The sequence below is a fragment of the Ornithodoros turicata genome, chromosome 1 (assembly GCF_037126465.1).
Source record: "Ornithodoros turicata isolate Travis chromosome 1, ASM3712646v1, whole genome shotgun sequence".
Lineage (NCBI taxonomy): Eukaryota > Metazoa > Arthropoda > Arachnida > Ixodida > Argasidae > Ornithodoros > Ornithodoros turicata.
The window spans coordinates 30,192,692-30,218,749 of NC_088201.1; the positions used below are offsets into that span (position 1 = coordinate 30,192,692).

The 26,058-nt window shown below is 42.6% G+C and overlaps 1 protein-coding gene across 2 annotated transcripts; it reads right to left on the reverse strand.

The window, feature by feature from the left end:
* Positions 1–243: 243 nt before the first annotated feature.
* On the reverse strand, positions 244–25,906 carry LOC135377837 (E3 ubiquitin-protein ligase RNF114-like). 2 transcript variants are annotated; one of them, XM_064610542.1, is made up of 5 exons: positions 25,646–25,906; positions 23,356–23,509; positions 21,240–21,467; positions 20,775–20,882; positions 244–7,190 (listed from the first exon to the last, which is right to left on the reverse strand). In XM_064610542.1, exons 1-5 carry the CDS (start codon positions 25,885–25,887, stop codon positions 7,125–7,127), a joined length of 798 nt encoding a protein of 265 aa, XP_064466612.1. In that variant the 5' UTR covers positions 25,888–25,906; the 3' UTR covers positions 244–7,124. The 2 variants fall into 2 exon arrangements, with proteins under 2 accessions (XP_064466612.1, XP_064466611.1); XM_064610541.1 differs by having other exon boundaries at positions 244–7,193.
* Positions 25,907–26,058: the final 152 nt, after the last annotated feature.

Below are 26,058 nucleotides of genomic sequence, written 5' to 3' on the forward strand. Positions count from 1 at the left end.
TCTGGAAATGATAAAACTTTTCTTGTTGGCATTTGAATGACAGTCTTGTTGTACGAAGTCAGCTTCTATTCTGTCATCCATTGAAGAAATTCCATTTATAAAGCTTTTCGCAATGACATCAGGAGATAGCATGTGCCACATTAGAATGACCTGCTCGCAATCAGTCTGTAGTGGCGGCCGCATTGTTTTCCCAGTTTCCTCAAGATCACGTTCAGCGGTCACCATTCATTCAGTACACAGAAGTCGAACATTCTCTTTACATGTTTAATTCAGAAACAGGTGCATATTTACAAATAACATACAAACATACAAAAGATTCTTAAGTGTGTCATCTAGGAAGACTTGTACATAAAGTATGTTTGAAGTAGATGTAAAATGCTATTAGCATATCAGCACATATCAATACAGACTTCAATGTTTACCACAAAAGCTACAGGCATAAGACAAAGAAAACAACCAAGCGAGCGATGCGACTAACACAACCACGTGGGCGATTTCAATCTGATTGATTTGATGTTGCAACAAAGCACACAGACTAGGCTTCCTGTGTCCATTGTTGTGTGGAAACATTTACGGTTAGGTCGAACCACTGCATACATTTATGTTTCGAGTCACCTTGCATGGGTGCTGACAAAAAACGGGCGACAACAGCAGGACATAGTAGCAACTGCTATGTCTTTGCTTCTGTCTTTGGCCCTGTTTTTTGGCAGCTCCAATTTGAGATGAACTTTGCACCCATTTGTAAAAGCCACAATGGAAATTGAAGGAATAACATGGAATAAACAAAATCATAAAACAATAATGAGGGTAAGTGCAACTTAATTTAGCATGTGCTTGGCAGGGTGCTGATAGTGCCGCCATGTGCGCAAGTGTCCTATACACTTAGTTTAGTTGGTTAGCCGGGAAGTCATACCTTAAGCCCATGGTAAAAAAAGCATTAATATGAGGCATTATATGACTGATATAAAAAGGGATAATGTAATTTGACAGTGTGATTGCTTTGTGCTTAGGTGCCCATTAAAGATGCTTAAAACATACTGTAAAGAGAAAAAGTTGTCAAAGAGGTTCCACATGGTTTGCAAAGCCACACTATGCCATTACATTATGTGTTTGTAATTTGTGGCCTGACAATCTAGTCTTCAATGTGCCCAATTTAAAGCCCACCCTGCCACAGGATGCACATTTGAAAAGGATTGTTTATGCATCAAGTTTGTAAATGTGCATACTAACTATTAGCTTCAATTTACTTTCAACTATTAACATCACTGGTTATCATTCAAGGCACCAATATAGAAATATCAGATTATACCATTCTCAGTGAAAATTTGAAGGTACACATAGCCAAACCCAAACAAAAAATACTTTTTCGAACAAGAAAACGCTTAGCACCAGAGGAATAGTGCTTCACCTGCAAATTCAACTTGGTCCAACTAAAACAGCATGTGCTGTGAACATCAGCAGTCATCATGCCTGTGATCCACTTTGTAGCATTTCAGTGTTCTTTCATTTGCTTTTTAACACAGTGTTGAAAAAAAAAAAAAAAAAACAATGCATGGTCATTATTCAGGGGCACTATCAAGAACTGTGTTTGCTTTTTGATGTTTTCTGTAACATTGCAAAGTTGTGCAACAAATTCACTCAAGTCCAAAAACAATGACCATATTGGTATGGCCTGACCTTTTGCCTGTTATACATGGAACTTTTAGTACTGTGTTTACTTGCATTTTTTACACACGTTCACCAAAAGAAAACATAGTGCCATAGAGGTGAATATCATTTGCATTAAAAAAATAATAATAATAAGGCCGTAATACAAGATGCATATGCACTGCACTACTCTCTTATTCTACATCATCCGAGTCACCATCTCCAGAATGTGGTCATGTCACAGTTACTCAAAAGACCTTGCCATACGAGGTTGTCTCCTCTGCAACAACGTGCCCAAAAAAAATTTTCTTTAAGCTTTTTGCAATAATTTTGTGGGAACTGTAGTTCCAAGCCTTGATATCCACAACCAAGTTTATGTTCCACCTACAACACAAGTCATGAATATTCTTCATCAAGGACTTTAAAACACCCACATGTGTAGCAGTTGCCAGTCCTGGTATCATCGCTATGCTGGTACAGCACTCCACAGGCTTCTTATGAACTGGCACAAGGGGGGGAAAAAATGAAGCTTTGAGGCTATACAAACTATAACCATATGTGGCCACGAGAACTGTTCAACACAAGATGTTCAACCACATGTAAGAGATTTATTTCCATGTCTTCTCTACGCTTCGTCACAGAAAGCTTGAATATGCATGTGTAATTCGCATACTGCGCAGCATCATGCATTAAGTGCCCCAGAAGCTGAAAAGCGCCAGGAGCGGAGCAGAGTAAAAGCACTAGGAGCCGAAAAGTGCGTAAAATATTCCCAACCTGACAGAGAGCCAATACACAAGTGTGAATTAACTATGTGAGTAATCATGATGCAAGGTTTAGAAATTTGTTGGAAGATGCAGTTCATTAATCTACAAAAACAAGTTTTCTATTTTGACTCTCCCTTGAATTACAAAGCTTTTTCTAAAATTTATTTATTAAGCACTAGATGGCTCCCGTGCCGTCAGGTGAACAGGCAGCAAGGGCAATGCAAGATGTACACATACTCTTGGGGATCATTTCCATTCCTTTTTCAGTATGCAACAAACAACCCTAAAAAAATATATAAGTAGCTTTGCACAGTGTTGGGCTTTCCAAATTCACAATCATGCTGGAAACAGAAAGGTGTCAGTCCCTTTGAAATTTCCATCTCACTTTTGTCCAGTGGTCTAGCATGAACGCAAAGAGGAATGGTCGACACGATGCAGCCACTCTCCTCCATGCTAACTAGACTGTTCTTCACTACTCCAAAATGGAACTACTGTTTGCCTTCCACAAAACAAGTGAGCAAGCAGTATTCGAAAGTCATTGGACAATTGGAACGTCTTGTAGAAACATGATACGGCACACCAGAAACACAGTTAAGTACCTGCAACATGTACTAGGTACATGCGACATGTCCAGGTACAATTCCTACTGGATAACTGCTCTCCCCGACATGCTGATGTGGTGATCTTACTATCTAAGCTCATTACTGCTGCCACATCTGGTCCCAGTTACTGCAGGCTTATGCTATTCCATGTTGGGAGGATGGGGCGCAGCATAGTATCAGAGTCAGTTGCACGCAAAGCTGTTGCCAATCAAAAAAGAAGGAATGAAAGTTCACACGTGACATATGCTATGCAAGCCATTCCAAGCTACTTCACCTATGATGTACCATGAATGGAATAACCAGTGCAATTCCCACAAGGAAGCAGTGCAGGAGATTGAACTCTGCTTCTGATGCAATTTTGCCTTCCAGCATTCATCCAATCACATGCGCCTGCCAAGGTTTCTCTCTGCAGGAGTTCAGTCGTTTGCATGTTCAGCTAAGAGCAATTCAAGAGGTTTCTTTTAATGCGACGAAAACCTGAGTTTCAAGCACGAGTGCCAAATCTGTGGACCACTTGGTGCCATCTAGTCGGAGCTTGTCGCATTACCCGTGTAGTCCACAAAGGACAAAGTGTTGTAAATCAGACAATGACCATTATTGAACATGAACATCTTTGACACAAGTGTGTCTGGTTGGGTCAAACTACGTGGGAAATGTGAAACTCCAACCAAGGTTCAAAGTTTCACCAGAAGGGGTTCCCTATGTTTCGGAAACAATTCGGCTCCTTCCTGAGGGCTGACTGTAGCATAGGACTGTAGCGGTCAGTAGCAGCAGCAGCAGCTTTATGGTCGTTGTCATTATGGAGTTATTATTATATATGGTCATTATTACAGCATTTCAATTATAATAAAATAAATTCAACAATGTTGATGGTTTTCCAATCGCTTTTCAAGTTGTGCTTACACTGTTGCAAAACCACAGATGTCATGCCATGTGCATATTACTCAATTGCTTGACAACAACCTTCAAGTGCTGACACACCAAATCCCTGGTGTGTGTGTGTGTGTGTGTGGGGGGGGGGGGGGGGGATCACCGTTGCTTCTACATGCACCGGGTTGTATGTTTAAGATACTTAAGTACATAAATATAAATACAATCTCCCCCAACATAAGAAGAACGTCCAGTGTACCTTGCAATGTGCCAACACAATCTGTCAAGAGTACTATGGAAGTGGTTTGCTATCACATTTCACAGCTACCAATGGCGGGACACAACTTGAGGCAACAGTTACGACAATGTGTTGGAAATTACCGAAGGATGTGTGGTAAAATAGTGGAATAGGTCTTTTTTTGCAGAATGGACATGATTGTGCACTGAATGAATAATCCTGCTGTGCACCCAGCATGTCAAGCATATTTCTGTGGTCCACAGCCAAAGCATTGTCCTGCCGTAGTACTGTACAGGTTCCTAGTTCATGTTAATTGCTCAATGTGGAAAATTCCTACAATTTGCAACTCATGGTCTGTCACTTCTGACTTTCAACAACTTAATTAACACATCTGCATTGCAATGTTAGCAAACAAGAAGAGTGACATCATCACAGTTTGCTATGTTATGAAACACAATAGAGTTTTTACATATCTCTACTGAGACATATTTTCAAGTGCGCACAGTCAAGAAACTAAGACTGTGGACTGCAGAAAACTGTGTGAAAAGTTTTTAGCATGATCGCAAGCGTGCTCTTACAAAGCAAGGCAGGAAATATGTTTGCACCATTTAAATGCTACTTTGTAATGAACGAAACAAAAAGGAATTATGTTCTGCTACTAAACTTATCAAAATTCATATTTCAGATGTTTTCACTAAATTTTTCCTACATTTATATTTTGGTTCTTCCACCTGCTTACTGAACTCATACCTGTACCCATACAACCATGTCATGCATGCCATGCAACCCGTATGCATGGAATTAGTTCGACACCCCTGGTCTACAAATTGGGCTGTTAATTGCTGAAGAAGCTGAAGAGTCTGTGACATGACACTTTTGTAACGGAGGAGACTTGGTAGCACTGAACCCCCATTTCATTTTTTTCGTAGTGCAACTGCTGCCAATGCCCACAGAGCATGCTAGCATGGTAACGGATGAGTTAAGCAATGAAACTGTATCAGAATATATGCTGATTTCTTGTGTAGTAGTAGGGAACACTTTGCATTAATATCCACAAAGGCCTTTGTACAGAAAGTATGGACAAAGATATGTAACAGACAACCATGCGCTTTGTGTCAGCATGCTTCACGCAGCTTCAGTCACAGTGAATTATGTGCGCTGTAACTTTGTCTTTCAGCCATGGCTGAACAGCGTAGACGACGACGATGCAGATTGCAGTACACACACAGTTCTCTCTTCGTTATGCACTTTTCAACAGTCTGTATGGATAATGTTGTCCATGAAACTGAGCACAGTTGCCTCATTATTTCAGTGGTTCTCAGTGTGACGCACGTCATGATCACTAAGGAAGTGACATTTTGGATTGCTGGATTTCCTGCATTTCTGCTGAACTGTCAGAATCTTCCACGTGTCTCGTGAATCGCTTTTGAAGCCATTTCTGCCCAGAAACGTGAAACTAATGACTTCTACATAGCATAGGTGGCACTTTGGTGGCCTTAACTTTACATTTCAATGCTGGCCATAACTTTACATTGTAATGAAAAATGTCAACCTTAACGTATGAGGTTAAAGGACGGGTGTCCCCATTTTATCTCATGGGTACTGCTATCTTTATGGTGATATATGCTGTATTCCTGCTCAAAACTTCTTACGGCACGCTATCCATCCAAGTACCATTTTCACAAACATTGCACACAAAGGCGTAAAGGAAGATACAAGTTAGGAAAACAGAGTACTATACTAAAAGCACCGTGTAATACATAAATCAAAAGTACTTTTGATGTGCTACATGACTAAAACTGCTTGAAAACATCAAAATGGAAGCATTACTGAAAGCTCAACCTGAGCTAATGAGCAGGCCGTTCAACAAGGCAGAATCATTTCGCACATGAATGGGTGCACACTTCAACATTCTAAAACATTGCTATTCCTTCACAGAACTCTGTTCATGTACTGTTCGAAGACTTTCAGATAGTAAAGCTCAGTATTTAATGAGGGCAATCTAGTTTGCAAAAAGTGGTTTAAATGTTGGGATGTGGGACGGCTATACTGCAACATGGAGTTAATACATTATTAAAACAAGTTTTCTTTCTTTTGTGGATGGGATATACCAAATTTGTGGTGATCGCAAAGGAAAATATGGAATTTCCAGCGTTTTGGGAGATTTTGCTGCTTAACCATCCACTACACACATCACCCAGTCATTTGTGCAGACTCTCGACCAGGAACGTACGCTCAATATGGCAAGTGATGACGAGATAGCATATTGTGTGCAAACCATTCCCCCCCCTCCCCCCCCCAAAAAAGCTAGCAAAATTCTTCTTTATGACTGCCTCTTTATAAGCCTTTAAGTGTTGCTTTGGAGCTCTTCACATACAATTGTTTTCCATAATGCAGCATGTACTTACTTACTAAAGCAGCAGCTATAGCAACAATATTTTCAGAATACACATGGTAGATGCTGTGAATCTAACCAAGAGCATAAGTACCTGTTTCTAAGAGAATCTTGAAAGCAGTACAACTACCAAACATACATTAAAAAAAAAAAAAAAATTTATACTGGCACAACAAATGGTTTTCTTTTCCACAGGGGGCTGACTGACTGTGGTTACCAAAGCATTAAACATCTGATGACGCACATTATTCCTTGTCTTCAGGATAACAAATAAGGGTCATGCCCCATCTCGTGGACTGTTACCTTCCTTTTGTGCTATTGTTTCTACTATGCATTATGAATCTTTAAGAAAACAACTGCGCTACTCTTATAGCATGGCAGTGCAGCAAGAAGGACATTACTTTTCCCAGTTGAAATAGGGTGCTAGCCCAAAGTTAAATTTAAAAAGTTTGCACGTGTGACTAATAGATTGGCAAGTCATTATCACAGATGAATTTTTGAATGGGTGTGACTGCTGTTGATGTGAGGTGCAATAACAACAAAGTCCAAAATTGACATGTTGGCTCTGTGTATGCCCTTTGAGCCCATTGGGATGTACATGCATGCCTTCACTTTTCTTTAAGCGATGCCTCCAGTGCCTGCTGCAGTGCATCGTCGTCAGTCAATCCAAAGTCCTGCTGAAAACAAAAAACATATTCGTTTTCTTAGTGCATAATGTGTAACTATGTTTTTCAAGAAAGAAAAATTCAATATCCGTAATTGTCAGATCCAAGAATTGGCCAATTACCAGGCCACAAAGAACAGTCTCATTAAGCAACATTCAGACACTGGAAACAAATTGCTTCGGGTCATGGCAAGAGAAGGTTTTACCTTTATGTTAATTTTCTGTTCTCTAAATTGTTCAGCTTTTTGCTTCTATGTTAATGTTGTCAGATTCCAGTTTCAGTGCCTAAAGTGACAGGTTGGCCATGCCCTCTTCTAAAACTACTTACGTCCAATTGAAACCTGACTGTACATATCACACACAAAATGTCACTCTTTCTGACCCCTGTAGTCTTTGATAAACTCAATAAAAACAATCCACCTGTCCACATGCCTCATTTGTGTGCTCATATGCTTGTATCATTCTTGGCCAGTTTGTCCCTGTGTAAACCACCTCTATCGCATGAAGGTGACATTCCCATAGACATATGATGCAGTTGTGGAAGTAGTATGCAGACGGATGGTGTAGCCTTTATTCAGATGAAACGTACTACACAAAAAAATTTGTCTATAAATTATCTGCCACAATTCATTCTAAAACGTCTGGTGTGGAGATTACAAACAGTTGAAGAAATTGGCACACAGAACAACTGCATCTAAGATTGTTCTGGGCTCTAGATTGTTTTTTTAAATGAATGATGAGCAATATTATGGTTATACGAAATATAAAATCATACGTGATATGAATATGAGAGTTTTAATAAGACTTGATTAGATGTGCATGCTCCATCCGCCCTTGCAATAATCCTGCACAGACTCGGACACAGTTGAACCTCGTTAATATGACCGTGTTATTAGTTACTCCAAAATAGAAGGCATTGTTAATGAACATCTCACAGTTTATTTGTGGGAAAAAGGCTGATAAAAGCTTAGTTACATTTTCAGATTTTTTTTCAATGATAGTATTGCATGATGAATGGCAAATACATTCTGCAAGTCTGTGTTGCTGAAAGAATAGCAGATCTGTTCTGAGAACTTGACTGGCTGATTGTGATAGCCGAATAACGTACTGTAGACCTTCTCTTTCGCTGTGAGCAAGGCATCTTTGACGATGGCTCCTCTAGCTCTCATATCATTGAACTGTGTTAGCAGCAAGGTGTCGAACCGAACCCGAACCGTACCCGAACCGTTATTTTTTCCGTACCCGAACCCGAACCCGAACCGAATTCATGCTGCGAATGCAGTGTGCCGGCAAATACCGTTTTCTATGTAAAATGCTGTCCATCTTATTAGGCTTCCTTTAAGTGTATCTTGCTGGCACTGTGCTTGTGAAAAAAGAGATTTTGGGAACAGATGGTGTGATAAAGACAAAAATGGGGAACAGAAAGTAGCAGGACTAGACCACTTCATCAGCGTGAATGCTATTTGAAAGTATTCATCCATTTCTCCTTTCTCTCGCTAAAGGGGAGTACCTGGACACTAAAAACGTCAATGCAGACAACAGCAGTAAGCTATTAGCCACGCATTTCCTGATAAAAGCAGTTTTATTGGAGATATAAAATGGACGCGTTGAACCGGTTTGCAAACCAGTTCTATTTTTGGAGTGGCCAAACCAGAACTGAACCAAAACGTAATCCAAGCAACGCGAACCCGAACCTAACCCGTATTTTTTGCGGTTCGACACCCTGCTTAGCAGTGCCTTCTCTACTTTGGTGGCCCTTCACAAACAGTGCCTGATTCGTCGACAGGAACCTTTAAGCATTGTGGACACAGTAGATTTTCCTAATCTCAGGAAACCTCCCTCTTATCCTACTAATCTATTTCTTGATGGGTAGAAGGGCTCTACTTAAATCAGATGCATATTCGCTTCTTGATTCCGGCGGTGAGCTCTGTCCACGTGTGCTTCATTCCAGGAATGGCCAATGTACCTGTCCTGTACGACTGCAGCAGGTCAGTGTGACCAGGTGACCAAGGACACTGCTCTTTTAAAGGGGTTGTGATACTTTGATAGATGTGGTTCATTACATCATGCACACGTTCTATTGCACACTAGAGTACTGATGAAAAAACAATTATTTTTCTACATGCCATACTTGGTGAGATACAAGCCCTTGAATACACACACTCCTCAAGGTCTGACATCAGAGCTCTGACCATTCCCATTGGTAGTCGTAAGCATGTGACCTCTCTTGCACTTCCTCACTGGTGAACAAGCCTGCTGTGACATCAGAGCTGCATGAGTTTCGGTATTCATTGTGCCTGTTTTCTACGCGTCTTACCCCCTTTGCTGTAAAAACTTGGAATGATGGTTCACATTGATGCAAATACTGCAGTTGACTTTTACATTTATCCGGAATAACTTGAGATAAAGTGTCGCAACCCCTTTAAGCATAATATATGCCGGTGTCACAGAGAGCATCGTGAGTCACCTTGAAACTGGGCATGCAACTTCAGCATGCATCATCCAAAACCACAGGGCATTCATAGATCAGGAGGACCACTCATTTGAGTGCCGGCAGTCATAGTATCAAGGGTAGAATACATGCGTTCTCCCTCTATTTGTGCAAAAAGGTATTGGGCCTATTGTCAGATATGCAAATTATCATATAAATAAGGAGGATTTACATGGCGAGGGAATGGTTCCCTAGCAAAATGGTCATAAAGCGAGGATGTCAGGTTAACGAGGTTTGACTCTAATTGTCCTACATTTTGTACAAAAACTGGATGATTAACGGATGCATCATGGATGTATGCAGCATAGGGACGAAGACATGATTGTTAGAACGTAAAGAAGACAACAAGCCTGCAAACTCTCCACTGGTGAAATTTGGTGAGGGAAAAGCATATTTATACACTTCATAAGATGATAAGCATGAGCAGCATGTCACAACAAAAGCAAAGTAAACGGGAATTTAGCGAGGAGAACACGTGGAGAATTCTTAGTGAGGGTTGGAGCAAGGTATCATGTGAACAACACATGGGTGGAAAGAAATCATTGTGGTTGGAAACTAAGATTATTTTTTTCCAATACCAATAGAGATACAGATGGAGAACTGATGGCAATTTCAGCAATTTATCTTTCATTTTCCTAAGTACTGCTGCTTGATGCATTAAGAAAAATTAGTATGAGGGTGACTGAATATTAATATTTTTTTGTTTCCTTTCCTGCCATAATAAAATCTGTGGTGCTATGCATGTTACGATACGTTATGACTAGGCTTCAGACTTTTTGGATTTATCCGATGAACTCCGATGTTTCCAAGGCCCATGTGGCGGCCTTACGGTTTTTCCCATTTCCTTCTTCCTTTGCCCCCCCCTCTTCCACACCTACTTTTCGACTTCAAACTGATCCACGCATGAATGGCCCAAAAGGAGGATAGTGCACACACTTGTCCCATCTGTTCTATGCATCCTCGACCCTTGTGACTCTACTTGACCCCAGGCACTGGGCTAGTTTGGCACAGAACAGTTGTGTGTTCGTCACAGCTGCTACTCATTTTGAACCTAGGGCACCATTCACAATTTGTGCAAATACGTTTGTTTGTACTTCAATAGCTCTGGGTAGTAAAACGTCCGTGCTCTATATCATGTGGTCTCAGTCACTCTTGCACTTCTTTCCTTGCATTGTCTCTGTGATAACTACTCCGAAATCGGCACCGTTCATTTTTCAGACTTTTTATTTTCTCAGAGAAACAATTTCGGAAAACCTCTGATAAACAGCCTCCGAATTTTCCAAAATGAAAACTCCGAAGACTCGGAACCCTAGTTATGACGTGTCAAAACATGTACGCCATGACTTTACCACCTTCTCACTCAGTCAATTTTACAATTATGAGAAAGAAGTGACAAGTGGCGTTGTGTATAGAATTATTATCAAATTTCTCTCACACGGTGGTAGTGAAGCCTTCTGAAATTTTTATTGAACTTCAAGCGCAGTTCTGATAATAAGTGCTTGTTACAGACAAAAGGTACTACTAGGCATATATCACTTCATAGTAACGAAAAATAGCGGGCGGGAGTCAGCTCCTGCAGGATAAGACAACATTTCCTCAATTTGTTAAAGAAACTACCGTAATTACTAATTAGGTTATACTATTTCGAAGTAGGATTGAATTCTGACACTCTCACCAGACACATCCATTCTACTCCAACAATTATGTATCTTTGCTGTTGATATATAAATAACAATAACAATAATGTACAGGTAATGGGTACAGCGAGGACCATTATGACCTGAGACCTTGTGTGTTGTTGTCCTTTTTTTGTGCCCCTAGTCTCAGGGATCTCAATATGCATCATGATGCATGAGTTTTACTCTATTTACCTTGCTATACAGGGTGTCCCAGAAAATGTGTAATTGAATTCTAATAAAAAAACTACGCCACCAAGAATTATGCGGTCAACGGCATTTGTTCTTACTAGGTTTTTGCCACCTCCTGATGTGCATGTCATGTAACCTAAGTTTAATTGTGTACATTTTTGCGAAGTGAACTCGGAAATTTGCCAAGTAAAGGTCACTTTTTTACCCCACCAACATGAAGAGCATACTGAATTTACTCAAATTCATGATAATTGACAGTGATGTTCAGGATCTATCCTATCGGGAAAAATAGCCGAACATCATGCTTCTCGGGGCACTTGAGTATAACGCGCGAGGACTTTTTGAGCGCAATCGCTGTCAGTGCGACAAAAGGAGGTTGGAAACCCAGCCCACAGAGTAATAGTAGAAAAAGTGACAGTTCCTGAAATTGGGAGAGGGAAGGTATGGTCCCAGCCGGACGTGATAAGCTATGCCTGTGTTATCTTTTTCTACCATGCCGGTGTGGGCTGGGTTTTCAACCACCTTTCGTCACAAATTTCCGAGTTCACTTCGCAAAAATTTACATAAATAAACTTCAGTCAGATGACATGCGCATCAGGAGGTGGCAAAAATCTAGTAAGAACAAATGACGTTGACCGCATAATTCTAGGTGGCGTAGTTTTTTATTAGAATTCAATGACACGTTTTCTGAGACATCCTGTATGTGCCTCTGCTTAAGCAGTATCTCATACACAAAGTTCTCTTTTTCTTTATTCAATTGGTATCTAATAATTGGCCAGTGGAGCCTCCATTTGATTGATCAAGTTCCACTGTTTGTTGATTTGTCGATTGTGTCAAGTTACAACTCACAATTTGCACAAGTGCGATAAATCCGTAACAATAATAATGAGGTGTTCATTCTCACTGTTTTTCAATACAGTGAATTTTTCTACCAGACATTTTCATAGTACCCTCCCACACCCCACCTCCAAAGACCTCACAACACCTCCCAAAATATCTGTCAAAAAGGTAAAAAAAGGCCAACAAGCCTGCCTGTAGGTATGGCTGTCACGCACCCGCTGCAGAATTCCAATTCTATTTATCATTACTTTGGATGAACTGTCACAACCCTTTTAATGTACTTTCGTAACCTGCACAAAACAATTTGGTGGGGTAGGAGACTTCTCCTTATCTTGTAAGTAAGTCGTAAATAATTTTAAAGACCTTAAAGGAACTCATAGGACAAGATGTAAAAACAGCAGATAATCAGAACCACTTGCCTCTAGCATCTGAATGGCCAAAACAAAATATAGACAAGCACATAAGCCAGAGAAGAAGCCATGTCATACAAACTATTAGGTCATTAAACATGAAATGTCCAATTTCCTTATGTACGTACTAAGTTTGACACTCGATATCTCTGTCATTTCACTTTGACCGTTCTTCGAATTTTTTTATTGTGAAGGTACATGCTCACCCTTTGAAAAGCACATTCTGGTTTGTGATTGTCTTTTGAACTGTCTTTCTTAGAAAGCACTTTTTGTGAAAACAATGGATAAGTAAAAAATATGTGTTATTTTCTAACACGAGTTTGAAATATCAATGAAGTATTTGGCTAGGATGTGGCTAATGAATGCGCAGTACACTGATGGTTTGAGAAATCCTGTTCCTGTGAAAATGAGCCATGTGGGTGACCGAGACCAAGGTGAATAATGATGAGCTGAAAGCTGTAGTGGAAGCAGATACATCTCAAACTATGCGTGAATTAGTAGCAAGATTTGACATTACTATCCCGACAATATTGGACCATTTAAAACAAACAGGCAAGGTAAAGAAGCTAGATAGATGGGTTCCGCATGAATTAAACGAGCGTCGGAAGAGAAATCGTCTCGAAGCTTGCCCTTCTTTGCTGTCATGACAAAAAGGTGAATTATTTCTACACCGTATTGTTACGTGTCATGAACAATGGATTATTTTTATGAATCGCAAGCATTCGACACAGTGCTTGGCCAAAGATGAAGTGCAGAAACACAGTTCAAAACCGAATGTTCACCAAAAAAAGCTAATGGTGCCTGTTTGGGGGTCCAGCACTGGCATTATCCACTACAGCTTCATGAAATCTGGTCAATCTATTACAGCGGATGTCTACTGCAACCAACTGGATGAAATGATGAGGATGCTTGCGATTAAACAGCCGAGACTGATCAATAGAGAGAGGCCAATCCTTTTGAAAGAGAATTTTCAACCACACGTCGCACAAAAAAATAGGACTTGGAAACTCCCTGTCACCCACCATATTCACCAGACCTTGCTCCAACAGACTACCACTTCTTCCAGGCATTGGACCACTTCTTGCAAGAAAAAATATTGAATTGTCAACAAGCTGTGGAAAACGCTTTTCACAGTTACATTGTAACTCTCCCTCCATCTTCGCTGCCGGCATAAACAAGTTACCATTAAGATGGCAAAACTGCGTTGATAGTTTAGGCACACACTTTGATTAATTTTGCGGCTTCCTGTGTAAAATATAATAAGCAAAACCTTTGATTCGAAATCTGACATTTCATATTTAATGACCCGATGTATTGGGAAGCTTCCAGTACTATCCATGGAAAACCTCTGCACGTTCCCTCGCCTCATATGTGAAAGTGCATGGCATTGCAAACCACATCAAGTGAGTTAAATCTGAGTGTTCTGTGTCCGTGTGCTAATGTCAGTGCACATGAACGAGTGTCAGTGTACATGGACAGCAAAAACGGAAAACACAGAGAGAGAACCATGCTGAAATCAGGGTGCAACCTATGCATCTTACATGGCTGATATACTTTTGTGAAACTTTCGTTTTGTATCTGTCTGGAACAAACACCTGTTCTTGAATGTTCCTTTATTTAATTTGGTAAGCTAGAAGAAGCACAGTGCAATGAACAATGGGGTTTATTACATACCAAATATACTCGCATATTGGACACACTCGCATATTGAACGCACCCAATTCTTGAGTGCCGAAAAACTGGTACTTTTTTGTTCCCCGCACATTACATGCACCCTGACTTTAGTAGCACAGCCCGATAGTCTCGTGCAGCACCAGACAGCGTATCACGCTCGCGTGGCCGCTCCTATCGCGCAGTCAACGAGAAGGAACGCCTGGCGCCATAGTGATGAACGATAAATGCGACAGACATCGAGGAGTATTTCGTCCATGCTTGATGGAACGGAAGACTATTTGATGTAGGAGATCGCCACGGATATCTCGGCATAAATCGCGGCGTTCGATTCCGGGGAGATCGCCGTGGATATCTCGGAATAAATCGTGACCATGACGCAGAATCGTGACGTTCGATTCCGGGGAGTTCGCCGCGGATATCTCGGAATAAAACTTGATATTGGATTCCGGGGAGATCGCCACGGATATCTAGGAATAAATTGCGACGTTTGATTCCGGGGAAATCGCCGTGGATATCTTGGAACAAATCGCGACCATGAGGCAGCATCGCGACGTTCGATTACGGGGAGATCTCTCGAAATAAATCGCGGCGATGAGGGAGAATTGCGATGTTTGGTTCCGGGGAGATCGCCACGGATATCTCGGAATAAATCGCGACGTTCGATTCCGGGGAGATCGCCGTGGATATCTCGGAATAAATTGCGATGATGAGGCAAAATCGCGACGTTCGATTCCAGGGAGATCACCGCGGATATCTCGGCATAAATCGCGACGATGAGGCAAAATCACGATGTTCGATTCCGAGGAAATCGGCAGTGATATCTCAGAATAAATTGCGACGTTCGATTCCGGGGAGATCGCCGTGGATATCTCGCAATAAATCGCGACGATGAGGCAAAATCGCGAGGTTCGATTCCGGGGAGATCTGTCGGAATAAATTGCGACGTTCGATTCCGGGGAGATCGCCGCGGATATCTCGGAACAAATCGCGACGATGAGGCAGAATCGCGACGTTCGATTCCGGGGAGATCGCCACGGATATCTCGGAATAAATCGCGACGTTCGATTCCGGAGAGATCGCCGCGGTTATCTCAGCATAAATCGCCACGTTCGATTCCGGGGAGATTGCCGCGGATATCTCTGAATAAATCGCAACGTTCGATTCTGGGGAGATCGCCACGGATATCTCGGAATAAATCGCGACGTTCAATTCCGGAGAGATCGCCGCGGATATCTCGGCATAAATCGCGGCGTTCGATTCCGGGGAAATCTCTCGAAATAAGTCGCGATGATGAGGCAGAATTGCGATATTTGATTCCCGGGAGATCGCCACGGATATCTCGGAATGAATCGCGACGATGAGGCATGATCGCGACGTTCGATTCCGGGGAAATCGGACCCCGCGGATATCTCGGAATAAATTCGCGAAGGTCGATTCCGGGGAGATCGCCGCAGATATCTCGAAATAAATCGCGACGTTCGATTCGGGGAGATCGCCGCGGATATCTCGGAATAAATCGCGACGTTCGATTCCGGGGAGATTGCCGCGGATATCTCGGAATAAATCGCGACGTTCGATTCCAGGGAGATTGCCGCGGATATCTCGGAACAAATCGCGACCATGAGGCAGAATCGCGACGTTCGATTACGGGGAGATCTCTCGAAATAAATCGCGGCGATGAGGCAGAATTGCGACGTTCGATTCCGGGGAGATCGCCGTGGATATCTCGAATAAATTGCGATGATGAGGCAAAATCGCGACGTTCGATTCCAGGGAGATCGCCGCGGATATCTCGGCATAAATCGCGACGATGAGGCAAAATCACGACGTTCGATTCCGAGGAAATCGGCAGTGATATCTCGGAATAAATTGCGACGTTCCATTCCGGGGAGATCGCCGCGGATATCTCGGAACAAATCGCGACGTTCGATTCCGGAGAGATCGCCGCGGTTATCTCAGCATAAATCGCAACGTTCGATTCCGGGGAGATCGACACGGATATCTCGGAATAAATCGCGACGTTCGATTCCGGAGAGATCGCCGCGGATATCTCGGCATAAATCGCGGCGTTCGATTCCGGGGAAATCTCTCGAAATAAGTCGCGATGATGAGGCAGAATTGCGATATTTGATTCCCGGGAGACCGCCACGGATATCTCGGAATAAATCGCGACGTTCGATTCCGGGGAGATCGCCGCGGATATTTTGGAATAAATCCCGACGATGAGGCAAAATCGCGACGTTCGATTCCGGGGAGATCGCCACGGACACCTCGGAATAAATCGCGACGTTCGATTCCGGGGAGATCGCCACGGATATCTCGGAACAAATCGCGACGTTCGATTCCAGGGAGATTGCCGCGGATATCTCGGAATAAATCGCGACGATGAGGCAGAATCGCGACGTTTGATTCCGGGGAGATCGCCGCGGATATCTCGGCATAAATCGCGGCGTTCGATTCCGGGGAGATCTCTCGCAATAAGTCGCGATGATGAGGCAGAATTGCGATATTTGATTCCCGGGAGATCGCCACGGATATCTCGGAATGAATCGCGACGATGAGGCATAATCGCGACGTTCGATTCCGGGGAAATCGGCACGGATATCTCGGAATAAATCGCGAAGGTCGATTCCGGGGAGATCGCCGCAGATATCTCGAAATAAATCGCGACGTTCGATTCCGGAGAGATCGCCGCGGATATCTCGGAATAAATCACGACGTTCGATTCCGGGAGATCGCCGCGGATATCTCGGAATAAATCGCGACGTTCGATTCCGGGGAAATCGCCGCGGATATTTTGGAATAAATCCCGACGATGAGGCAAAATCGCGACGTTCGATTCCGGGGAGATCGCCACGGATACCTCGGAATAAATCGCGACGTTCGATTCCGGGGAGATCGCCACGGATATCTCGGAACAAATCGCGACGTTCGATTCCAGGGAGATTGCCGCGGATATCTCGGAATAAATCGCGACGATGAGGCAGAATCGCGACGTTCGATTCCGGGGAGATCGCCGCGGATATCTCGGCATAAATCGCGGCGTTCGATTCCGGGGAGATCTCTCGAAATAAGTCGCGATGATGAGGCAGAATTGCGATATATGATTCCCGGGAGATCGCCACGGATATCTCGGAATGAATCGCGACGATGAGGCATAATCGCGACGTTCGATTCCGGGGAGATCGCCGCGGATATCTCGGAATAAATCGCGACGTTCGATTCCGGAGAGATCGCCGCGGATATCTCGGAATAAATCGCAACGTTCGATTCCGGGGAGATCGCCACGGATATCTCGGAATAAATCGCGGCGTTCGATTCCGGGGAGATCGCCGCGGATATCTCGGCATAAATCGCGGCGTTCGATTCCGGGGAAATCTCTCGAAATAAGTCGCGATGATGAGGCAGAATTGCGATATTTGATTCCCGGGAGATCGCCACGGATATCTCGGAATAAATCGCGACGTTCGATTCCGGAGAGATCGCCGCGGTTATCTCAGCATAAATCGCCACGTTCGATTCCGGGGAGATTGCCGCGGGTATCTCGGAATAAATCGCAACGTTCGATTCCGGGGAGATCGACACGGATATCTCGGAATAAATCGCGACGTTCGATTCCGGAGAGATCGCCGCGGATATCTCGGCATAAATCGCGGCGTTCGATTCCGGGGAAATCTCTCGAAATAAGTCGCGATGATGAGGCAGAATTGCGATATTTGATTCCCGGGAGATCGCCACGGATATCTCGGAATAAATCGCGACGTTCGATTCCGGGAGATCGCCGCGGATATCTCGGAATAAATCGCGACGTTCGATTCCGGGGAGATCGCCACGGATATTTTGGAATAAATCCCGACGATGAGGCAAAATCGCGACGTTCGATTCCGGTGTGATCGCCACGGATCGATACCTCGGAATAAATCGCGACGTTCGATTCCGGGGAGATCGCCACGGATATCTCGGAACAAATCGCGACGTTCGATTCCAGGGAGATTGCCGCGGATATCTCGGAATAAATCGCGACGTTCGATTCCGGGGAGATCTCTCGAAATAAGTCGCGATGATGAGGCAGAATTGCGATATTTGATTCCCGGGAGATCGCCACGGATATCTCGGAATGAATCGCGACGATGAGGCATAATCGCGACGTTCGATTCCGGGGAAATCGGCACGGATATCTCGGAATAAATCGCGAAGGTCGATTCCGGGGAGATCGCCGCGGATATCTCGGAATAAATCACGACGTTCGATTCCGGGAGATCGCCGCGGATATCTCGGAATAAATCGCGACGTTCGATTCCGGGGAAATCACCGCGGATATTTTTGAATAAATCCCGACGATGAGGCAAAATCGCGACGTTCGATTCCGGGGAGATCGCCACGGATACCTCGGAATAAATCGCGACGTTCGATTCCGGGGAGATCGCCACGGATATCTCGGAACAAATCGCGACGTTCGATTCCAGGGAGATTGCCGCGGATATCTCGGAATAAATCGCGACGATGAGGCAGAATCGCGACGTTCGATTCCGGGGAGATCTCTCGAAATAAGTCGCGATGATGAGGCAGAATTGCGATATTTGATTCCCGGGAGATCGCCACGGATATCTCGGAATGAATCGCGACGATGAGGCATAATCGCGACGTTCGATTCCGGGGAGATCGCCACGGATATCTCGGAACAAATCGCGACGTTCGATTCCGGAGAGATCGCCGCGGATATCTCGGAATAAATCGCGACGTTCGATTCCGGGGAGATCGCCACGAATATCTCGGAATAAACCGCGAAATTCGATTCCGGGCAGGCCGCCGCGGATATCTGGCAATGAATCGCGACGACGAGGCAACTACAACAGTGTTATACTCTGAGATCCACATCCCACAATAGAGTGCTACAAAATTACTGAGCAAACGTAGCACTATAAGAAAACCATGGGTTACAAATGTCCTTCATTCTATGAAGCATAATCCTAAATAGGCCATTCAAACGCGTGGGGTAAAATTTTGCAGAATTTTTAGCGTTGTTTCTGTGAGAAGTGGCTAACAGTCTGCAAAGTGTGAGGTGAGTTAGCCTCATCTTGTATTTTTGGGACATGATCAAAATGCGTAATGATCGCTAAATTCACCCTGTAGTATACACTGACGGTGCCTTAGGCCGTCTAATATGCCATGAACTTACTATGCATGAAACATGCTACCCACAATACAAAAACATGACAGAATACAAATTAACTGTTTTGGACCACGATCTGTAATGCTCATTAAACCATGTTTATAGTTTCCTCACAGAAACATTATGGTAATCACACACAAAAAAGCACAAAATATGGGTGTCAACCAAAACATCCCCACAACAAAGAAATTGGGGGCACTTTTAATTTTATGAAAACTGCACCAGCAGTGGTGCTTGATCCCACACCCTCTGACTGGTAATTGGATGGCTCCAGTACAGGAGGGGGTGTTGGCCATAGACCTTGCCGGGGAACGGCTTGAAATGCTTCGGTCACCGAGCTCGCCAGGGTAGAGACGCAAAATTTCACAAATTTTTGAACTGCTGTAAAAAATGTTTCATTTTCGTTTTTTGGAAAAATGGGAAGAAGCAAAAATTTTCACTCTTACACAACGTAGGTTTATAAGTGAACATTATAGAACAAATCATGGCGTGATATAAATGATAAATATAGATTTTATTTGTTTAGCACACAAATACAAAATATAGCAGGTTTAGGTCGTAATCATTAGTGCTAGGCTGGACTGGAACTAGCAAACACATAAAATTATGTGGATATGCAAAATTCCCGGTATAGTTTTGGCTTGTTGAAATAGAAGAACGGCTTTCACAGATTTTCGTTTCAGAAAGAATTAGAGAAAAAGGAGAAAAACTAACTTTGCATCGTCCAGTGGCTCAAGGTAGATAGCCTTAGTGTTATAAGAACATGAGTAGCAATAGCTTTTATTTGGTCTGACTCCAAAAAGGCATAGTGTTTTATTGATACTATTTGGGCTCGTTTATGCACTGTGTATATTTTACCAGAACTTTGAATTTTTTAGTTTTGGGGTTGGAAATTTTGGGCAATTTTTTAGACGCTGAAATAAAATAGAAAGGAACAATTTTCCCCACCAAACTTTCTTTTTGTTGTTGTTGTTGTTTGTTCATTTTTCTCGAGGCCTTGCATCTCTACCCTAGGGCCGTTCCGATAATTTTTTTCCGGTGAATTTTTTCCGCCTTGTCTGCCCCGGTTCCAGTCCCACTCCTGGTGCCTTTTTATCAAACGCCACATTTTAATCTGAAATGAAATGTAACATCTTACCCTGTAAGTATCATACTCGTAACGATGTCTGAGGTTGAGATGACTTAGAAAGTTGATAGACTTCTGATGTGGGTTTCCCCATGGCATTGATGCACACACTGGACATACCTATTGAGAAAACATTACTTTCACACAGATTACATAAAACTAACTGTCTACAACTTTCTTCTGAAACACATTCTTTTCTCCCCCTCTGAGAACCGCAAACCAGAACAATTAGCACACCAGCACAGAGAGGTTCAGTGCTACGAAAGTGGTGCTCGCAACACAGGAAAAATGATCAACTCAGACCAAATCAATCTCATAAATTTCTGAGTTTTAAATGGTGCGGATGAAACCATGGCAGTTAGAAATTGCTTCATCTGTATGTGGAGTCACCAGGTTACTCCAGTTAAACATTTACTTACTTTTCATCAGTGAAAATAGCATCAGATACAGAGAGAAAATATCTAGATCAGGTCATACCACGGACTGCTGGTCATCAAAGTGGTTGGCATTGCAGTGGTCCCTGAGAGCAGACAAATCTAAATTGTCCACTTCACAGTATGGGCATGGAAAGGTGAACTTGTTTGTTTCCTCAGACAGTCTGCACACACGAAAAGGTGGTCGGTACACAGGTGGAGCAGCAGCAGTGGCTCCCTCTAGCTGCTCCATGCATGTGCTGTGATGAGCACGCAACTTGGATAGAGACAGCTGCACATAGTATGTGGTCCTCAATTAGAATACCATTTTTATTCAATTTTCATTACTATAAAATTGTGGCACTCTGTGCACTTAACATGAGGATTACATGCAGTATATGACCCTGTCCTACAGTAATGTGTATCGCCAAGCACCTGTTTCTACAAAACGACACATGCCTGGCTAAAAATACCAGCCTTTGGCCACTATCTGAATATATACTAATATTTCTATGTACAAATGGCTGTTCCGTCCAGACAGTTGTTGTGTTGCACTCTGCATTATTACTTTAGCATCACAAGACTGATGTACTACGCATCACACAGAATTTTGGAGCAACTTGTGTCCTAAAGAAAGGACCTCCAGGCCAGAGATTTTAGTATTGCTATAAAACTTCCGTTGATGTAGATGCCAAGCTTAGACTTACACCTGTTCTGATGCAAACACAGTCCTTCTGTTATTACCTCAAACTGTTATTTTGCAAGTTTGACAAACACACATCAAAAGACAGCAATTCTACATCACAAACGTTTCTTGTGTTAATATTCCTGCAGTTGATATGTATTCCTCTGGAGAAAATGTGTAATTATAATACAAAAAACCCTGAACTTGAAAAAGACAAGGGCAGAGTATGTTTTACACTGTACTCTTAAGAAAAACTGTACTTAAAATGGTAAACTTTGTTTCTGTCTTCCCCCATTGTTTTAACTGAAATTGATACATAGAGGAAAGGATATCCTCCAGACTCATCACCCTGCTAGTTATGTTTGAAACTGAAACCTCAACTCTAAACTGTGCACGTCATTATCCACGATCATGGTAATTTTTGTTACTAAGCCTGTGGAGATGAACTGAGACATTTTTGGTTCTGATTCCCATGCCAGTTTGAGGAAAATGGTTCAGTTCTGGAATAAAAATATCACAGTTCATACAGGTTTGAACCAGTTATACCTCTGATGCCACCACGGGTGCCGTCTATGATGTTCTCTGTGAAACGGTTTCGGATTGCCCTGTGCACCGGCGCGCAGGCGAAGTGGATCCGGGAATGTGGGCGGCTTTTCCAAATTTCTCAAAATTTTTTTAGTACTAAGCACGGCTTTCAATGAAGCTGCAAATCAAGACCCAACAGGTTTGTGAATTTTATTTCTTGGCTATGTGCTACTGATAAGGTTTTCTGAGGAATCACTTCGGTTTGGCAGTAAAGGTCGTAGCGAATCTGGGAGCTTTTCAACGAAAAAATAAGAGTCCAAGATCTACGGCCATTCGATGGGAGATTTTAAGACGGATTCAAGAAATGCTCTGGAGGAGCACCATCTGAAAACTTGAAAATGGCAGAGATGATGTGTTAGAAAGCGTGACATGACAGTGAGTTCAGAAAGCGGTTGCATGGGCTTGTTGGTCGTACTCAATCTTAATATCGGTAAAACAAAACTACCAGCTCTAAAACATTGAAAGATGACACAGACATAAGCACACAGACAATGTGTGCATGTAACCCCGGCTCCAAGGTGATACGTCGCACTGCTTTTCTGTACGTACCTTCGAGTTCCAGATGACCCAACTTTCCACTTGAACCGAGAACCATTAACCCTAATTTTGGGCTTTGCTCCAGAAAGGAAACAACAAAAAAAGTTTTTCGTTCAATTCCAGTTTGCCCAAAAATTTTTTTTTTTTTTAGGTTCAACACCCTGACTAAAAAAAGAAAAAAAGTTCACTGTACTATATTGGCTACTATAAGATGAAGCTCGCTAAAATGTGTGAGAATAATTTTTGATTCATGTATTGGAAAATGCTAAGAATATATAGGAGAAGAATAGCGCTTTCTTTCTTTTTGTGGACAGAAACAGTACCGAAGCTTTTATGCCTAACATCTAAAGACATCTAAAGACCATATACACACCACTTTTCTGCAACCAGAGCAAGGTGCTTTAAGGGTAGAGATGCTCTTGGTGAGTTCTTTTGCACGAGCTGTCTTGTTTGGATCAAACATGGAACGACACAGTGGGCACTTGGGGTCATCTTGCTTGCACTGTGCCAAGCATCCACTGCAGAACCTAAGAAAGGAATACTTGCTCGTCAGCTCTTGTTAAGTAACATCAGCAGTATGATGATTACAGTGCCACAAGGTCTATATTCTGGGGTCATACGTTCACGGGGTAAACTATATGTACTGCGTGTCCCACTATTTACATAGTTGAGAATAGCTACATTGCACTCACAGAAAAGGGCACAAGTGTTGCTGTACATTTGATTGGGTCTGTGTATGCTAATCATGGGGTAGTAGCTGAGATAGAGTACCAAAGCCAAACTAAACCTCTGGTTGAAATTTATGTTTTCAACACCACCACCTATATATGTACCGTGGTGTTGCTATATACCTTGTATCCCATGTTTTAACTTCATATTAAATGCTGAACTGTATTCTTTTACTAACGTACTAGGCCAGCACGAAAGCTTTTGTAAAGACGGAGATACATTGTACCTCTGCTTTGTCCTTTTTTAATCAATGTTGTTCACGTCATGTTCTTGTTAACAAAAGCCATAGAGAACTGTGCTTCAAGGTATTATGTTATAGTGGTATTTAGGTTTGCATAAATGTGCGTGTCTTGCTTTTTTAAATACTGCCTGCGTTGGTGATTATGTGGTTCCAATAAGACAACGTCTTGCTTTATTTCAAACTGTTATATATTTTACCTGCATTAAAAGATATATTATAGACAATTAACTATGGAGGCTTCAGTTTCTGCCATCCACTTTCTGTATAGCCAGATCTTGATGTAGTGAACGCCAACATGATGAACTTCATGATGTCTCAAATGCAACAAAACAGTTTCATTTTTCATATTTGACGTAACAAAGTTTCCGTTACAAAACGTGCTCCAGCCGTCAGACGTCCAGTCTAGTTGTCAATGGCCCATCCCCTGGTGTACGTCACATGAACTTCCTTCTCTTGTGTAATGCAGCATTCTGGTGTTGCTTTCCTCATTTTGTTATTTCTCGTCTCCCCAATCAGGCATGTGATGAACACGCTTGTTATTGTGGACATCAGAGTGTCACGAAAACAAAAGTTCCTGTCACTGTGGGAGAAGCTCACGATCGTCTGAGGCGTTTCAGCAAGACGTTCATCAAGACAGTTCCAATGACGACTTGAATAGTGAAGAACCCCCTGTTCATGTGTTTGTATGAGTGCAGAAAGAATTGTTCCCAATAACACAACACGTTATTATAAAAACTAGCATTGCCTGTAAAATATATATTACAAAAACATCCAGAAAATATTGAAACAATGCCTAGCAAGCTGTGCATGTGATTGCTTTAGGGTATATTATATTCCCTGAGATTAACTAGAATTTATCCTATGTAGGTCTGCCAAGATTTTTTACCCACTGGTTTTGGCTGTGATACTAAACGGCCTGTATCCATCCTAATGATTCACTTGCAAACTTTCAGTCGTCAAAATATCGAACTCCACAAAAATTCGTAGCTCGGTGCCATTTCTTTTTTGCTTTTTTATTGTTGACGGGGCTGTTCGTGTTATTAATGTAATGCGATTCATGACCTGAGCGAAATTGAACACAACTTATGATAAAGACTCAGGAGAGTGATTCGTGGAACTTGGGCAGCAGCGCGCCAAACCTTGCCACGCGAGCTGACTAGCGAAAGTGCGCACATCAGTTGCCGTACTCGCAGACTGATGAAACAGAGAAACGTTGTCCTCATTGCGCAATTTTCGCCAAGTGCGAAATCACTGCACACCAGTCTAGCTTTGGTAAATGCCCATTCACCTGGGGTTCAAGCTTCCTACAGATCCGTCCGCATAGCAACAGCGCCTCATTGCCAAAGCGTTCCGCCAGGCATTCTCGCGACAGTTACTTTAAAATTACAGTCATTTGAAAGTTTCCAATGTCTTCTGCACAAAAGGGCTTGTGTTCTATCCATAGCCGTTCATACTGCGCAATTACAATGTGTTGTACCAAATTATCATATGTGCCAAAAAAATGTAAACAAAGGGCTTTCTAGTTTCAGCTAATATTTCCCCCACGAGAAATCACTTCAATATGAATGACAACCAATATGTCTGTGAGAGGTTACGTTTTAATATCAAGTGATTCACGAAGAACAAGTTTCTCGAAAGAGCCAAGCATGCACTCGCTCGAGAACAAAGCCACAAAGCTCCAAGGATGTCTTACGTGTGTCCGCAGCTGATCGTAACTGGTTTCTGAAAAATCTCCAGGCAGATCGGGCATACAAATTCTTCCGTGCTGCTGATCGTGTTGTTGCTGGTTTTGAACAAAGACAGACGTGCTATCATCCTGGCTTGTACTGAGTTTAAATTATGATCATGTAAACAATGTTTAAAATGATGCGCAGCAAACCCCTCATCGTATATGACACAATCCCGATTGTCGCTCTGTGGGAGACGCAGGACCATCTGTTTGCGTTTGCCAAGCCTGCTCCTTTCTCAATACAACAACAGAGGGGCAACGACTTGCGAAGCCAAGGAATAGGTAGCGCCATTTGTGTAGCTTATTTTCGTCTTATGCATGTAATAACGATTTAAATAATAAATAAACGCTATAAATAAAATATATAAAATTAGTTA

Bases quoted from the DNA above. Each gene is read 5' to 3' on its own strand.
- LOC135377837 (XM_064610541.1), bottom strand. From the start codon at position 25,887: ATGGTCCTGCGTCTCCCACAGAGCGACAATCGGGATTGTGTCATATAC. The intron at 23,510-25,645 runs GTAAGACATCCT...TTCCTTTCTTAG, and splicing joins ACGATCAGCTGCGGACACAC to GTTCTGCAGTGGATGCTTGG. The intron at 21,468-23,355 runs GTGTGTATATGG...TACTATGTGCAG, and splicing joins GCTCTGGTTGCAGAAAAGTG to CTGTCTCTATCCAAGTTGCG.